The sequence below is a fragment of the Plasmodium chabaudi genome (assembly GCF_900002335.3).
Source record: "Plasmodium chabaudi chabaudi strain AS genome assembly, chromosome: 14".
Taxonomy (NCBI): Eukaryota; Apicomplexa; class Aconoidasida; order Haemosporida; family Plasmodiidae; genus Plasmodium; species Plasmodium chabaudi.
Window position 1 is genome coordinate 1,826,513 of NC_030114.2, and position 19,338 is coordinate 1,845,850.

Here is a 19,338-nt window from a genome sequence, read left to right on the forward strand (position 1 = left end):
TATACATCATGTGTTGTAGTGGAACGAAGCTTGAATAATATAAATTACAGAAATAAAAAAAACAGTATTCATGCATATGCGCAGTATCAAAAAATAAAATAAATAATAGATAGTATATACCGTTAGATGAATTATAAAAAACTAATATTGTATGAGGACTTTAATAGTTATCCCAGTTTAATCGTTTCCATAATTATGATGGGGTTTCAATTTAATTAATTTTATTTTTTTTAATTATTGTCATTCTACCATTTCATTTTAAAGAAATGATAAGGAATGAATATTATTTTTTTTTTTCAACAAATATAGTATCAAAGGAAATACACAATAATTAAATATATCCATTTATTTAATGCTATATTTTTTCTATAGCTGAAATTGGGACACTGCGCACAACGAAGTGCAGCTGCGAGGAGCAGGAAAAATAGTATATGCATATTTTTATTCGTTTTTTTATTTTTATTTTGTAATTTATTTTTGTTTTTTATTTTGGTACTCCCTAATTTGCAGTATTGATTTTTTTAACCTATTTCAAACTGCGTAAATTATTTAAAATTATCCAAATTTTTCGTATCCCCAGGAATTCGAAAATATGGATTTTGAACTGTATTTAATCTCAAACATTTTAGGTAATTAATCTAATATTTGCTGTCTCTTTATAATATAAATTAATTTTATTTGAAATAAAACATCGAAAAACAAGAAATCAAATGAAATAATAAAATATCAGAATAACATATATTTATTTTACTATATATGAAATAAATATATTTTCTTTCTTTTTCATTTTTCAGGTATATTTATCTTAGTTTTAATATTTATTTTTCATTACTTATTTTATGGATCTGATTAAACATATGTTATTTTACTTCCATTTTTTAACTTTTTTGAAAAATTAGCCATTTAGACTATTAATATGATTTTCAACTAAATGATGACCAAATACTCAGAACCATATATACATATATAGTAACCAAGTCTTTATTATTTTCCCAGTTTACTTACAATCATTGTATATTACTATAAGTTTTCAATTATAACCCAGCCAAGTTTTTTTTTTTTTTTTTTTTTTTTTTCCGTTGTTATGGCTATATCAGCTAGCTAATTTGATGACATTTTTTTATTTCCTCTTTTTTCATATTTGGATAAGGAAATAGAAAAAAAGGGGAATAGAAATGCAGAGATACAAATATATACAATTTAGATAGGCGAACATATTTTCATGTTTTTTTTTTGTCTATGATAAAAAAATGAAAGACAGCGAATTTGTTGGGGGAAAGCTAAAATTAAAAGGAATAAAAGTAAAAAAAAGTGGAAATAAAAAAAGCGATAAAAAAAAACATACAAAAAATGATGAAGACAAATATGATATAAAAAAAAAAACGGATTATGATAATTTAGATAGAGAAAATTATTATAATAGTAATGATGAGAATAATGAAAATATAAAAGAAAAACATAAACCTGAAATTAATTTATCAAACGATGACAAAAATATACAAGAGTTATTACAATTAAATTTAACAGAATCGGAAAAAGCTTATCAATTAGTTTTAAAAAAACGAGAAAAACAAAGAATGGAAAATTTTTTAAAAGAAAGTTATCGTCAAAGATTGCAAAAGTTTAATGATAATTTAGCCTCGTTAAGTGAACACTTTGATATACCGAAGGTTGGTCCAGGTTAAAGGCCCACACTATTTATTACATATCTACGAATTTATATAACTATTTAAAATTATTTAATATCTTTGTTTTTTTTCGAAAAGTAATTCTAATATAATTATTCAATTGCAATTGCATATCATATACTGTAGTATCAATCATTCTGCATGTTTGCTTTTTCTTTTTTTTAAATTAAAACGGATAAAAAAAAACATTTTTTTTCCCTTTTGTACATTTCATATTTTATAAAAATAAAAAATTAATTTGAATATATTAGGTATACGTGTGCATGCACACAATTTTGTAAGTCTGAAATTCGTTTGCGCATTAGTATTATGCATATGAAAAAAGATGAATAAAGAGAAGTTGTGCAATGCAAAGTGAATTGAAGTGAAGAGTAGCGAAGAAAACAAGATAGTACAAAGAGAAACAAAAGAAACGAAAGAAGCGAAAGAAACAAATATAAGCAGAGTGGAAACAACATACTAAGCTTACAACATTCTATAAATTTATTTAAATATGGAACATAAATCATATGCATATACATAGTATGCATTTTATATGTCTACCTAATTTAACGCATTTTAAATAACATAATATTTGTACCTTTAAAAAATTTTATCTTGATTTATCTCTTCACACTTTCCTTTGCTTCGTACATCTGCAATTCATTGTGTATGCAACTACTAATGACTGCAATTGTTATAAGTGCCTCCATCTTATAAGTGCCAAAATAGATCGCAACACACTTAATAAGTGAATATATAAGTAAATATATATTGTAGCCACATATTGGCACCTACCTTTTCAGAATGATCATTTTTGTATTTAAAAAAATTTTATTATAACTGTTATTGTATAAAAATATCATCGTATTAAGCTCGTAAGATGGCTTACTTTCTTTTTTTTTCGATTACGTTTTCTACATAATTTTGGGTGGCTATAATAGTATCCTACCTTTACGAATATCTCAAAATTGTATTTCCATTTTTATTCAAATTTATCACATTCGTTTTGGTCCTCCGCAATTTCATCATAATTTTTATGATCAAGAAAATTATTTTGATTTACATTTCTATATTCCCCTCGATGTAAGTTGTCTTCATTTAGACTATATCTACCTTCATAATTATATTTATTAACTGGTTCATAAATGATTGATTCATTTGTATTATCGTCATATATTATATTTACATCTAAATTATTATATGAATCTGTTTTATCATTTTCAATAATATAATCGTTAGTACCATCTTTTTTTGCATCTGAAAATTTACTATCATCAAAATTAGTAGGACATTGTACATCATTTTTATTGATTTTATTTTTTTTCTTTTTTACATAATCCCAATTTTTTTGAATCATATAATATCTATGTCGTTCCTCTATATCTTCTTCAGGATATTTATTACAGATCTCTTTATTTTCTTTCAATGCTTCCTTTATTTTCGTCAAATCTGAAATGAATTCACAAAAGGAAAGAAAAAAATATGAAAAATGCATAGCATCCCACATACATAAACCTACATGCGTGTAGTGCATATACAACATCAGATGTGATAACCAATATGATTATCTACATTATAAACTAAAAGCTGCAATCTATCTATTTTTTAGTAGCATTTACGACTACACTCTCAAGGATCTAAATATGTGCATATGACTATACATATTCGAGTACAAACTGGTTTAAGCTATAATAGTGATTCCTTTTTTTTTCTCATGATGCCTTAATATAATTCTATGGACTTAAGTAGAATCACTTTCATACTCTGACAAGCCACTTTCTATATCATCTAAAGAGTCAGAGTTGCATACATTATTTTGATCGTTTTTGCCTTGATCGTTTTCATTTTTATCATCATTTTGATCGCTTTCATTTTGATCGTTTCCATTTTGATCATCGTTTTTGTTTTTTGCATTTTTTTTATTTTTCGAATTTTTTTTGTTTTCTTTATTTATAATGCTAGATATATACTCAGCAGAAATGATGACTAATTTATTATTACCGTTTCGTTTTTTTTCCATATTTTTACGCATGGCTCTAGCTAGCTTGTCTTTCTTTGGAAGTTTCGTTTTTCTTGCGAACTTATTTAGATATTTATACGAACTTTGTAGGAGTAACATATTTTGCATTAAATTTATACTAGAATATAATCCATAAATATCTGGTCTTTGTGAACAGCATATCAAACAATATGAATATCCGCTCTTTAAATTTAAACACAAAGATGCATGATCTACTCTATTACTAATGGTACTCATTCGAATGTTTGATCCAAATTCTAATGATATTTTTATTGCATATTCAAAACTATCTAATGCATACATATAATGATATAATTCATTTACTCTCATAAATCGAACTTTTCCATAATCTAAACCTCTTTCTAATAATAAGTCTGTTGTTTTTTTAGGGTCCCTATGATGATGTTCCCTAATTTCTTTTAGAACTAGCTTTCGACCAACATCCCCTAATGGCCTATTAAATCCTGGGTGCCATATTTTATTTATATTATATAGTATATTATTACATTGGCTTAAGTTATATATTTCATTTTCACCATCTCCATCTTCCTCTTCCTCCTCTTCGTTCTCGTCCTTATCCTCGTCCTCTTCTTCGTCCTCCTCATCGTCATCATCGTCGTCGTCTTTTTCTTTATCATTGTCTTTGTCATTTTCGGTGCCGTTTTCTTTGCCGTTTTCATTTTCCTTTTCTTCATTGTTTTTGCAATTTTCCTTCTTTACTTCAACTCCTTTGTCCTCCACGGGCTCCTTTTTCACAACTTCGTCCGCATCCTTTTTGACACTTACTTGTGCGTCTTCCTTTGCATCTTCTTCTACATCTTTTTTGACAGCTACTTTTACAGTTTCCTTTGCATCTTCCTTCTCATCGTCCCTCTCATTTCCCTTGTCGTTTTCTTCTAAATCTTTTTTTACATTCACTTTTGCACTTTCCTTTTCGTCATTACAATCTTTTTGTTCCGATTCGCTGTCTACTGGTTCTGTTTTTATAGGAACATTTACATCAGGGTCTGTTTGATTTTCCTCTTTTATGACCGTTTTTTGTGCTTCTCCTCCTTGAGTATCATTTTTCATAGCATCTTTATTTGATTCCTTTCCATTTTCCGAATTTTTATTTTGTTTGCGACCTTTACTATTCGATTTGCTTCTCAATCCATATTTGTTCTGTTCGTTTTTTTTTTTTTTTTTTAAATGCTCTTCCTTTAAAAAACCGACATAATTCTTAACGCACTGAATACTATGATGTATAGTACAATCACAATCTACTGCTACTTCATAAGAACTTGTATATTTTATATGTTTTTTGGTGAGCTTATAATTGTTACATATATCTCTTACTGAATATATACAAAGTGGTGTTTTTTTAATTCTATATGATTCTAAATCTAAATTAAAAACGGTTCCTCCTTTTTTTATAGTACCTCCAAAAGATTTCGCTTTTTTATATTTGCCACCCTTTCTAGTGCCATTGGCATTTTTTGAATTTTTATTTTGCGTTTTTGGATTTTCAGCATTTTCAAAGTTTCCAGCATTGGTAGCATCATAATTGGGGTCCATTCCGTTGCACATATTGGGCATGTTTGGATTTTGATTATTATTAAAGTTCATATACATCTGGTTTGGATGTAGATTATTTTCATTGTTCATTAAAAATTGATTTATCTCATCAAATTGCCTATCTTCATTTGTATCTGTACTAATATAGTTACTACTCGCTTGCATAGATTTTGTAGACATATCATATTCTCCCATATTATTTGATACTGATAAATGATTTTTGTTTCCCATTCCAACTAATTTATTTGATCCCATATTTTCACAATTTGGAAAATTTGAACCCATAGGATATTCAAACATATTATTCATGTTAGGAGAATTATTATGCATTATATTTGCTATTCCATTGTTAACTACTCCATCTGCCCATAATTTATTTCCATTATGTAATATATTATCGTCACCATTTATTATATTTCCCATATTGTTATTCATATTCATTATATCTTGCATTCCAAATGGTGGCGCACTATTAACAAATAGGTTATTATTCATCATAGGTGGCATTCCGTTACAACCATCATAACCATTATTAAACATTTCATTTCTATATCCTGGAAATTCTTTAAAATTATTACCTCCCATACATTCCATATTTATTTGGTTTGGATTTTTATAATAATTATTTTTAATATTCATTTTTCCATTATATGGAAACATGTTACCACCATTAGAATTCTCTGGACAATATCCTGGATTCATTTCACCATTATACATTCTTTCATTACCATTTACATTATTTTTTTTCAATTCATCTGGCATTGGTATACTAATAGGTTTACTTAGTTGCTCGTATATAAAATGTGGGTATATATTTGCACGTCTATCTATTCCACCGTTTGATGCATCAAAATTAGGAAGACCAAATTGTGGATGTTCACGACCTTGACATACTTGATTCATCATTCCTATATTATTTCCTTTCTCTGAATTTTGAAATGTATTTTTGTTATCCTTATTAATGGATTCAAATACTGTATTCGATGCATTATTTGACAAGCCTTTATCTCTCATCAAAAGTTCCGAACTGTTATTCATTGTGGCTGAACCATAGTTGTGAATATATGGATTCATATTCGTAATTCCTTTTTCGCCATTTGTATTATGCATAGATTTATTTTTATCATTAATCTTTGACATGTTCATATTAAAATTTTGTAAATTTTTATTATTTTCCATGTTGCAATTGTCATTAGGTATAGGTGTGTTACATCCAAGTGTTCGTCCATCAATTTCTTTATCACTACTACCTTGTGAACTTTCGATTGATTCTCGAGTTCTATCTAAGTTTCCGTTTCCTGTTCTGTCTTCTATCTCTTCTTTAACTCGCGTACTACCACCAGAATCAGTTCCGTATGCCTTGTTCGAACCAGCTGCATCTGTACTAGAACCCATCATATGATTGCCATTTTTTTTTCGAATTTTAGAAGCTTTACGAGGACTATCAACTGATGAATTCAATTCGCTCATATTTTCAGTTTTTACTATTTTCGAACGTCTATTATTCGTTTTTTTCGTTTTTGAATTGCTTTTTTGTCTACCAAATTCTGTTTCATCATTTTTGTTTCCATTCTCATTTTGCTGTGCATCTTTTTCCTTTATATCCTGTATTTTATTTAATTCTCCATTTGTGCCCCCGATTTGGTTTTCAGCATTTCCACTAACATTGGCTATCGTTCCAAGTGCCCCCATAACACCATTGCAATCAGTTCTTGTATCGGTATTAAACATATTTGTAGTATTCAGATGTGAATTTAATAATATGTGTTCGTTACCAGATGCAATATTAACAGGAATGCCATTTTGTTGCCCATTTATGCCCATAGAAATTTCTGGGTTCAAGTATCCATTTTCATCGTTTATCTGGGGTACAATATTATTCGAAGCATCACCAATAAATTGATTCTGTGCATTGTTACATCTAAGCATATTATTTTTTAATATTTCAGATGCTACCATTTGTTTATTTAATATTTCACTATCTACTATTTCACCATTTAAAATTTCACTATTAAGATTTATATCAGATTTTTGATCCTCTTCATTTTGTTCGTTCGTACAATTATTATTATAGTTAGCCATTCCCGATTGTTCTAAAACTTCATTTCTATTTATACATGGATTCATAAATGGTTGATCAGGTTCTATAATTCCACTTTCATATCCATTATTATAATTTTGATTGGTAAGCATATTTTCGGATAAACAATTATTTTCCATTTCTTTGTTAGTATAATTATCTTTGGAAATTAAGCTATCAAATTTATTGGTAGCCAAATTATTTTCGTTCATGTATACTTCATTATAATAATTTGGTGCACCATTTAATCCCATTGATATAGATGTGCTTGGTATACACTTGTCCGAACCACTACTAATAGTAGATGTACATAAATCTTGTTGCATTGCACTATCTGTATTAACATTAGAATTTATTTTAGCATTCATAGGGACACTACTATATGGTGTAAGGTTGTCTATACCATTTATATTGCCTCGATCGATTTCATTTTTTTTTAAATACATAAGGTCGCTAGGGGTACCTATTTTACCCGAATGATCAGCATTAGGATTTAAGACTTGCCCATTAATCACACTCATGCTTACAATCACTTTGAGAATAAACAGGTGGAAGAAATAAAAAATTAACAACTGTTTAAATATGAATAAATGGAAAAGGTATTACACAAAAAGTTGAAAAGTTTGGGGAAATGAAATTATGTTATAAAAAAATTAAAAGTAAATAAATATATTTATTTGAAAATGTAAGAAATATGGATAATATAAATACTACTCTCCAAAATTAAATATATATCACATTACAACATTCTACAAACATCAATACACTATTTTACATGTAGTTCTTTTAAAAAAGTTAATATTAAAGAATAAAATCTATATAAACGTGTAAGAATATGGAAGTAAGATTTATGAAAATTAAAAATAACACGGTGTGTAATAATAACAAGCCTATATACATATATGTAATATAATATATATAGGGTAAGATGGACGCACATTTATACATGCACAGGTTGATACAACAATAATAGTTGTTCAACAAATGGACACGTAAATTTGTTAATTTATAAACGGAAAATATTATTCATATAAATTGGCTTATTTCTAAACATAGATATATGAAATAAATAAAAATAAATTAAAAAATTATGTATAACCATAAAAAAAATAAATGAACAAACATGCAAGAGAATAAAAAATAACGAGACTATTATTTGTGCGTACAACACTATTATTAATTTATACTACATAAGTTTAAAAAATAAAATAAAAAAGAAAATCAAATAGAAGAAGAACAATACAATAAGGTTATATTTATACGTAAAATAAGCATGCAAATTAAAGGGTAGAAATGTAGAGTGGTAAACAGGTGAAGAAATAATTAAATATATTTTTTTAATTGTGCATATAATTTTTTGAAAATATTTTAAAACTTCATTCTATTGTATGTTTAAAAAACAATTCGAGGACACTCTAATTGCAAAGGTGGCATGTAAATCTGTAAATATATATATATAACTGGGCATGTGCATATACATGTATATTTATTTATGTATAGAACATTCACATATAAATTAACTATATTATAAAACGAATTAAAATAAAATACAACTACTCACCGTTTGTAACAACCTTATTTTTTTTCGAAATTATGTAAAAATATGCTTACCACTTTTTATTCATACATATGTATATACATGTGTGCAGTCGCTTAGACAAAATACTAAAATAAATATGCATATCGTTTTGTATAAACCATTTAATGGAAAACTATGATGTGCAATTTATTTGGCAGAAATATCAACCGATATATTTCCGGTTAAATATAAAAATCAAAGGTGTATATAAAGCACATACAACATACAAACACATGCATATCCTATATATATATTTTTTATATATCTAAATATTTGCCTATACCACCCAATGAAATAGACAAGGCTTATGAAATATTAAGAAAATGCATATAAAAAAAAAATAACATAAAAGGTTTATACAATAGGTGAGAAAAATATAACAATTAAGAAAATTGAATAATATAGACATGTACATATATTTATGTATACCTTTATGTTATAAAATAAACTTAATATATTGTTATGCACTTGGTTTATGTGTCTTATGCTTTTATGGCATGAATTATAAATCGATAAATATGCATATAAATTAAACTTGCAATATTTTTAAATATATATAGGTATTAAATTAAAAATGTGTAAATATTAAAAAAATAAATTAATATTAAAAATGTGCGAACAGGACGTGTGTTAAAAATAAATTAAAAATAATTAAAAATGTTGAAAACGTTTAAAATGGAGAAAAAATAGGATATTCATTCATAACTTCAATTGTGTGCATATTATAGAAACACTGTACTTATATGATGAATAAGTATATTTTTATAATGTGCATACTAAAGTTTATATAAATACGTGTCGATATAATAGTTTTCTAAAATATCACTACGAAAATGAAATACTATAAAGGAGAAAAATCCATGTACTATTTATAATAAAAACTTTTCAAGTGTAATAATTTAAAAAGTGAAATAAAATATATGTATAGACATATACATATATTATCATTTACGGCTTTTGTATAGATTAAAAAAGTACTTACATTTCATAAGCATGTATAATATTTTTTTATTTCTATATATTTTTATTAACAAAAGGATGCAGCTATCTATTCATAAGATATATGCGATATTTATGATGGGTAAACAAATATATACACCTGTATATATATACGCATTTATATATGCATTTATATTTTTTACTTTCACAAGTTCAAAGGTAAAAATAATTTCATAAGGCTAGTTAAAATAGTTATGCATAATGAAGATACAATTGTATTAAGAATGTAATGTGTAAATATATTTTGGCAACTTTTTATTTTTCAAAATTTTATATATCGATTTAAAAAAGAGTATGCATTCATAAGAAACTTAAAGATTTCTTTATCTTTTATTTATTTTAATAATTTTTAATTTTATAATCCTAAGACATTAATTATAATAATTCCACATTTGTATGTTTAAAATATTTTTATTTAAAAATTGAGAAGCATTCTCTAAAGAATATAAGTCACAACAATTGAAATAATTAAAAGAAAAATTAATAAATAAAACGTCTTTATATATCCATATTTTATATTTTAAATATTTATTTTACTTATATTATTATTATTTTTTTTAAGTACACTTATCATATTTCCATTTAAATATAAAGAAAAAAAAAAGTACAAATACAAGGAATACCGTCTATTTATTATGACAAATGTAGGATTACATATATATATGTGTACTATATATAGTAAATGTACCTAAAAAATGATGTTAAAATGATATGAATATAAACTATAGTAGCTAGAATTCTAATATAGCTGTCCTTTTTTTTTCATTTCCTACTTTCGTATTTACTGCACATATATGGTGTCGTGCCCTATCCTTTAAAGGGGGCGTGCATACATAACATCATATCAATAGAATTTCTTAATTATATATATTTCTTTTATAGCACTTGTATGCTATCCATATTTTCACTTAAATTATGAGAATACAAAAAATATGTATATATAATATAAATTAAATAAAATTTTGTAAAAAATAAAAAATATATATATTGTTAGGTGCATTTGATAATTTTAAAGGATATTCTTGTATGTGATTTTAATTTGAGTACTTTTTTTGAATAATGTATTTTTTTTCTCCTATTATATTAATGGGCATATTATTATTTGTATCGTTCATATATGTAAATCCTTAAGTATATATTATATAAAATAATATATAAATAGTTAAGATATGATGTGTATGCCACTGTAAGTACTTGCATACTACATCCTTCTGCAAACAATTATTTTCTTTTGTTTACATATAAAGGAGTTCATTAAATAGGCCGTATTATAAACTTTATTATGAATTCATCACTTATATTTTTATTTTTTTTATATGGCATAATCTCATATTTAATGCAAAAATTGGTTAGGAAAAAAATGCATGATATAGGATAAATTATATACTTTAAAAATATGATTTCACATTTAAAATTATAATTTTTTAGTTCTATAATATCCATTTCTTATCTTAATTTGACATAATTATTTTAGTATTCCTTATTTGTGTACAAAGTTATATATATACATATAATAAATTAATTTACATGCAAAAAATGTAAATATTTTAACTGGTTACTATCTATATATTTACGATATATCCATATGCATATATAGTAACTATTTACAGTTTGAGATTTATTTTTTATATTTATTAAACGGTATAAGGACAAACATAAAAGAGATATTCTAAATTGAAGATGATACAAAATAGGTGTTACATAAATAAGAGTATTTAATAAAAAAATGAAAAAAATAAGCGTACACACATATGCATACATTCATGTGTGTACTCAACGAAAATCCCGTTTCTTAATTTCTCATGCATATATGATGATGATAATCTTTAATTAAAATTCAAGCATTATAAATTATTTACAACTTTTTAGAACATACGAAAGAGCACACCGAACTATTAATCATGCTCAACCATTTAACATATTAACTGATTATTCCATTCGGTGTATTCTCGAATTCTTGTATTATTTTACTATTATATTTTTCCAAATTGTTAAATAATACCTTAATGCATTTGTTTTTATCTTTGTATAAGCAATAGATATCGTAGCGAAACGTATTATGTAAATAAAATAGTTGATAAAAAGAAAACGCGGAAAATATGAATAAATAATAGTTGTTTTGCATTTTATGGATAGCATGCTTTAATTTTTTCCTTTTTCGGTTTCTCATATTCTTTCAAAAGTATACAAATTGTATATCCATTTAAACAAAAAAAACTGCAAAAAATGACATAATGATGGCAACAACATGCCAAAATGTTTATACTGTTACGTAATATTGTTTACATACTTCCATAGCTGTAGCATACATATTATATTGAAACAGTTTTAGTCAAGTTTTAAAATAAAATGATACATTATATATATAAAAACATAAAATAATGTTAATAGAAAATTCTATTAAATGCTGTAAATATTCCCTTTAAAATATGCATATAATTATATATATTATTTTGTGGGTGTAATGGGGACAGTATAACCATAATCAGTATCCAAGTTGTTCATCATTTTAATACAACGATTTTCCACACCCAAGATATTATATATATATTTGTTTCCATTTAAAAATAATCAACATTTCAGTTAATACACATATATGTATTTTCTTATTCATCTTTAAAAGAATGGGTTCCATGTAAAAGAAATATCATAAAAAAATAAAACAAATATTTAAAAATATCAAATAAAATTGTGTGTAACTAATAAAAAAAAAATATATGAACATGGAATAAAAATAAAATATAAATATTCAATTATGGAAAATATTTTATGAACAGCAAGAATTATTTTAAAAATGTACATGCATATGCTATAAAAAAAGCTTCGATAAAAAACAGTATACTAGGAAATATAGGAGCGTGATACAAAAACAAAGAGAATAAACAAATAAAAAATATAATAGTATAAATAAAATAATTGTAAATAATGTAACTGAAAATAAATGAATAAATTAAATATGTTGATAAAGAAATATATTACTTTTTATTAAAATAATATTTCAAAAAAATAATAGGAAATATTTTGAGGTGGTATTATATATTATTAATGCTTTGAGAAAAACTGTTATAAAAGAAAAATGTGATAAAATGGAACAAAGCACAATAAATAAATAAAAATAATATATTATACCATGTGAATTTGTTATAAACCTTTTATGAGAAAGTCATTAATTAAAAAGCTAGAAAAAGTAAAATATATAAAATAAAACTGGAATTATCCTACAAGTTAAATATTAAACACATTGTATATATGTGCTTCAATTGGTGGCGCTTTAAAAGTTTTACCCTTTCAAAAATTCAAAAAAAGCAAAACGAAATGTAGATAGCATAAGATATGAACTACCCAACCAGTTTGATACGTTTTAAAGATCTGAGAGTGAATAATATAAAAGGCAAAATTTTTTACAGCAATAAAGGATACTATAAGACAAATTCGTTTTTATACTACTGTGTTAATAACTTAAGTCAGATAAACAATGTAAGAAAAAATTACTCTAGTCTAGGACAGCTAGTTGATAGAAAAAAAAATGTTGTAAATTTAAGTGACGATGGTAATATTGTCAAAAGCTACAAAAGAGTAAATATAAAGAAATTACTTAAGGGTAATAAAAAATTGGAAGAATTTGAAAATGGAGCAATTGGTAGCAAAAAAAACAAACTAGGGGATACAAATACGGAATCCAATTTTGTTAATTTTAATGGCATGGGTGCTCAATCAGAATATAATACAAAAGAGAAGGGTGCCGAAAATAGAGAAGACAAAATTATTATGAACAATATTGGACAAAAAGATAAAGAGCTGAAAAACAGTCAGGAGGATTATTCAACTCAGATCGATATTAGTAGCATGGATGAAATTTATTTAAAAAATTTACAAAAAAAAAATAAAAGAGATATAGATGATGAGAATATAAAAAATTCTGTTGATGAACTATTTTATTCAAAAGGCAAAAAAAAAAAATTGATGAAAAGACTTGTTTTTAATAGTAATTGTGATTATATGGATTTGATTAATAAATATCAAGAGTTTAAAGAAATTGATGATGACAAATTTTATGCTTTGGATAGTAGTGTGAATAATTCTACAAGTTTAGTAAAAGACGAACATAAAGCGAATGACAAATTTGGATATTTGCATGAAGTAGAAAGGGAAAATATCGATGAAAATAAATATATAAATACAAATTTTAAGTATTTAAAAAATAATACAAATATATCAATTTTTTCTGAAGTAGGAAAAAAAGAAATATTAGATACATGCAAAAGAAAAAAAAATATGCAAAATGAAATAAATAAAAATAGTCAAGAAAAAAACATCTTCAATAATGATATATTTTTTTGGTTGAAGCGAAAAGTTCATAGATCTGTTGATTGGAATATTTCACCTGATGGGTTGAATAAACAAGATGATATAATAGATGTAACGGAATTAAACTGTCCAGAGAAAAATAATACTCCTGAGTCTGACATGGTAGAAGAAGGAAAAAATTTATCTGCTCATGATAAATTAGACAAAAAAAATTCAATTTTAGAGAATAATAATGAAAATTTTCAAACAGATGGAGAAAAAAAAACGAAAAAAGCTTATATAGAAAAGAAAATATCACCATTCAATTTTTTAAAAAAGTTAAATATAAATGTGATAGATGAGGAAAATAAAGATATGAAAAAGGAATTAGAAAATGAAAATAATAAAAACGATGAAAAAATAAAAGAAGCACGAGAAAAAGAAAAGGAATCATTGATACAAATGTATTTGAACAACTTGGAAGATAAAAAAAGCAAACTAAGTTTAAATAATATTTTAGATAAAGAGAAAGAACCCCTAAGTCAGTCAGACACAAACATAGATTCATTTCTCAATTTCACTAGTGATAAAAATAGGGAGCATAATTTGGAATCCATTCCTAAACCAGTAAATGACGAAAAAGATGATGCAACAGTTATTGATGAGCTAATTTGCCAAGACACCAATCAAGAGGACATAAAAAACGAATCAAAAGATAAAACATATGAAGGTATAATAGATAATAGCAAAAATATTTTCAAAAAATTAAAAGAAAATTATGAATTATTTAAAAAAGAAAATATGTCACCATATATATTAGAGGGGTGTGAAAAATATATAAATTATTATTATGGTATAGAAAAGGAAGAAAAAATAAAAGAGATGAAACAATATTCGGAATTAAATTTTTATGATGTAATAAAGGATAAAAATTTTACTATCGAAAATTATAATATGCTTATAAAAAGTAAAATAATATTTAATAAAGAAGAAGAAGCATTTAATTATTTTAATTTATTAAAAAAATATGATTTTAAAATAAATGTGGATACATATAATAGTTTAATGTACACATGTATTGTTCAGAAAAATGCGAAATTAAGTAGATTAATTTATTTACAAATGATAAAAGATATGTTTATACCTAACAAAAATACATTTTGTATTATGATTAAATCACACATATTAGATAATGATATAAAAAGTGCTTTTCATTTATATAGAAAAATGGTTAAAGAAGAAATAGAAGTAGATCTACCAATTTATTCAACACTAATAGATGGATTAATTAAACATAAATTATATAAAAGAGCTGAAAATTTTTATAATTATATTATAAATTATAAAAATGTTGTACCTGATGAAATATTATATACTATTATGATAAAAAATTGTTCATATAATGGAGAAGCTGAAAAATGTTTAAACATTTATGAAACAATGTTATCAAATAATTTGAGAATAACTGATATAACTTTAATAGAAATAATTAATTGTTTATCAAAAAGAGTTGATTATTTTCATAAAGTTTTTCATTTCTATAATATTTATTTAGCTAACGATATGAAACTAAATCATCGATTGATGTTATATATGATTATAGCTTGTTCAAATAGTGGAAATATAAAAAGACTAAAAGAAATATTAAAAACTATGAATAAATATAAAATAAAAATTACCGACGAAATGTATTGCTATATTATAAGGGCCTTTGCCAATAACTGCAAAAGTAGAAACATACAAATAAGTGAAAAAAACAACAATATAAAATATGCTTGGGGTATTATATATTATATGATGAATATTAGAAAAAATAACATAAATGACAAACCCAATATTTCAGGATCATCACCAGAAAATGAGAATGCAAATTCTTCAATAATTCAAAAAAAAAATCATATTGTAAATACTAAACTATTGAACAGTATAGTTATGTTATATATTAATTGTGAATATTATGAATATTCTATAAATATGCTAAAATACTATTCATATTTCCATTGCATCCCAGATTATTATACTTTTAATATGCTATTTAAAATGCTTTTTTATAAACAAAAAGATTATGGAAAGGTTATATGTCTGTACAACTACATGGTAAATAATACTAATATAAAAATAGACGAACATACATTTGATTTAGTATTAAATTCAGCTATTAAAACAAAATCATCAAAAAATACTTTATTTATTTTACGACATATGTTTACTTCCAAAATTTATCCAACCCCTAAAACGATTAAAAAATTATTTCATGTTGCTAGACATATTACAGATATTCAACTTATTATTAATAGTATGATACATCAACAAAAAAAAGACATATACGAAGAAAATGTTAAAGAAAATCAACTTATACAATTAAATATTGATGAATATGAATTGAATTTATTTAAAGATGGTAAAACTTTTAAAACCAAATCAGAGATCGATAAAGTAAGGGATCAATTTTTTAAAAGAAAGGAAAGAATTGAAAAGGATAAAAAAATGTCTAAAAATCAAAAATCATCTGATTGGCTACCTTATGGGCAATATTTGCAAAGCAAGAAAAAGGGAGGCGAGACTTATGCCAAGAAAGTTGACAGGCCCAGACCCCTTCCATTCGATTGACATATATAATATGATTACATGTATGTAGCTTTATTTACTACACTCCTTATTCCGTTTTCTCACAGTGACACGCGACATATAGTGTGACATTCACTATTTTGTACATTATTAAGATTAAATATGTAAGTTAGTTCTAATCAAAACATTAAAAAATTATAAAATGTTAAGGATGAAACAAAAAAAAAATAAAAAGTCAGATATATAAAATGGTAATCACATAATACCCAAAGTGGTAATGAATGAAGGCATTTATTTGGTGCTGTGTGCTCAATTAATTTATTTAACAACGAACAGTTAAAATGCCTAATGTTTTTTTTTGTCTATTCATTTATTTATTTTTTTTTTTAATTAAAATTAGTGTAATTTAATAAATTATTATCAACTAAATTTATTATATATGAAATCACTATATTTGCTAGAGAAATAAATAAAATTATCTCTATAGTTAATTTATCGCCACTATAAAATAAAATGTAAAATTTTAAAAGAAATAATATAATGTCCATATAAAGGAGTTTCCTGCAATGAAATATTTTGAGAAAAAACAAAAATATATATATATATATGTTGAACATAATAAGTTATTTTTTTTCACATTTTAATTGATTAATCTTACCAGATGAAAAGGATTAGTGTGAAGCTAATATGATAATATAGGTTGTGTGCGGATAAAAATTTCTGAAAAAAAAAAAAAAAGGAAAAAAATTATGAACGTTCAGGTTATAAAAGTAGGTATAGACAAATTTAGCAGCTAAATTGGTGAGTAGCTAGCTAAATAAATTATATATGTGTGTGAAATAGCTAGCTAAAAAAAAACGTAATTATTCTAAATTTATAAATAAAAGAAATATATATTACACTTTTCATAATGTTGAGAATGTGATAATAGGATAAAATGCTTGACATATCAGCAATAGCTTGGACTTGTTTTGGAACTAGAGCTTTTTCATAACCTTTTTTTTCTTTTTTTTTGGATGTTAATTTTATATGATTTTTTTCAACAAGTGGGATACTCATATTTGTTCCCATTTCAATTTTTCTGTTCCTATTAATGTAATTTTTTTTAAAATAATTTTTCGGAATGTCTTCAAAGTCAGTGTCAGAAATCAATTTTATATCTCGTAGATCGTTACTTATATCCGTATTTTCATTATAATAAAAAATCCAACTATCACGACATGTGTATTTGTTCAAAAATAAATTTGGCCCATTGCCATTTGGCATTATTGTATTACCCCTTATAGTAATTATAAATTTTAAATATTCTGAAAAAAAAACAAAAAAAAGTAGTAAAATGAAATAGGCACAAAATAAGACAAAATAAGACAAAATTTAGCTATACCACTTAAATTGGCAACATAATTTTATGTATATAGGAAAAAAATAAAAATCAATTATGCACAACTTTTAATATTATAATAATTGTTTAGATTAAAGTTGGATATAAATATTCTTACTTTCTACACATTTGTAAATTATTTTTTTGATATATGATATAATTTTGTTGAAATATGATATAATTTTTTTGATATATGGTATGATTTTCTTGATATATGAAATATTTTTTTTTGATTTTTTGATAAATTTTTTATATGAACGATATATGGACTTTCTATATATTTTGATTAATGTAGAAGATAGATCTACAGCAAATTTAATTATTAATATAAAATATACTACATAGTATATATATATAAATAAAGAAATCAAAAATAAAGATCTACTATGATTATATATAGAAAATAAGAATACTAAATCACAAAAAATATTTAATTGATTAATAATTCCCGCTATAATTAAAAAGATATCAAATTTACGATGAGCAATTGTATAATTGTTATTTTCAAATTGAATATATTTCAACAATTCTGTATTTAAATTATGGTTAACATCTTTTAATTCGTCCAATATATAATATTTATCTTCACCATCATTTATATTCTCATTGATTGATGTCTCGTTTTGTTCGGTGTCACAAGTAATAAAATATTTTTCTTTTGAAAAAAGTTTATTGTCTGTAAGTTTTTTTTTTTCATTGTCTTGTTTATCATTGATAGAGTTGAAATGGGGTATTATATTTTGCTTTTTTTGTTTTTTTTTATAACTAAGATATTTTTCATATATCCTTTTTTTGACTTCTTTGATATTATATTTTCGAACTAAACAGTGTTTAATATCATTACTAATTATTAAATCGATGTAAAAAAAAATAAAAATATAAACATATAAGATTAGTAATATATCATTTGTTAATCCAACTTTATTGTTTACTATGCGAAGTATAATAATAGTTATATACACACAAAAAAAAAGAAATATATGAATCAAATATAAAATGGAAATTTGTATATAATGTTCTTTGTTTAGAATAAACGGAGATGAACAATGCTTCATCAAACTATCATTCAAGCCTAACTCAATTATTTCGGCTTCCGTTAATATTTGTGAAAGCAGTGAGTCTTTCATTTTTTACAACGGAAAACGAACAAGTAAAAAAAAAAACAAAAAACACAAAAAAATGTCATAATAAACTCGGGAG

At 24.4% G+C, this 19,338-nt stretch overlaps 5 protein-coding genes across 5 annotated transcripts; 3 read left to right on the forward strand and 2 right to left on the reverse strand.

Moving 5' to 3' along the window:
• Positions 1-592: 592 nt before the first annotated feature.
• PCHAS_1450050 (dolichyl-diphosphooligosaccharide--protein glycosyltransferase subunit OST4, putative) lies at positions 593-853 on the forward strand (the record flags this gene model as incomplete). Its single annotated transcript, XM_051320963.1, has 2 exons — positions 593-629; positions 795-853. The coding sequence occupies 2 exons, from the start codon at positions 593-595 to the stop codon at positions 851-853; spliced, it is 96 nt and encodes a 31-aa protein (XP_051176983.1).
• A 397-nt stretch (positions 854-1,250) lies between these two features.
• On the forward strand, positions 1,251-1,685 carry PCHAS_1450100 (conserved protein, unknown function; the record flags this gene model as incomplete). The annotated part of the gene is made up of 1 exon (XM_729528.1): positions 1,251-1,685. One exon carries the CDS (start codon positions 1,251-1,253, stop codon positions 1,683-1,685), a length of 435 nt encoding a protein of 144 aa, XP_734621.1.
• A 967-nt stretch (positions 1,686-2,652) lies between these two features.
• On the reverse strand, positions 2,653-7,845 carry PCHAS_1450200 (conserved Plasmodium protein, unknown function; the record flags this gene model as incomplete). Its single annotated transcript, XM_016799779.1, has 2 exons — positions 2,653-3,119; positions 3,672-7,845. 2 exons carry the CDS (start codon positions 7,843-7,845, stop codon positions 2,653-2,655), a joined length of 4,641 nt encoding a protein of 1,546 aa, XP_016655025.1.
• A 5,390-nt stretch (positions 7,846-13,235) lies between these two features.
• PCHAS_1450300 (pentatricopeptide repeat domain-containing protein, putative) lies at positions 13,236-16,799 on the forward strand (the record flags this gene model as incomplete). Its single annotated transcript, XM_731534.2, has 1 exon — positions 13,236-16,799. The coding sequence occupies one exon, from the start codon at positions 13,236-13,238 to the stop codon at positions 16,797-16,799; it is 3,564 nt and encodes a 1,187-aa protein (XP_736627.2).
• Positions 16,800-17,143: 344 nt separating this feature from the next.
• Positions 17,144-19,265, reverse strand: PCHAS_1450400 (conserved Plasmodium protein, unknown function; the record flags this gene model as incomplete). The annotated part of the gene is made up of 4 exons (XM_016799780.1): positions 17,144-17,318; positions 17,416-17,477; positions 17,658-18,064; positions 18,257-19,265. 4 exons carry the CDS (start codon positions 19,263-19,265, stop codon positions 17,144-17,146), a joined length of 1,653 nt encoding a protein of 550 aa, XP_016655026.1.
• Between the last annotated feature and the right edge of the window lie 73 nt (positions 19,266-19,338).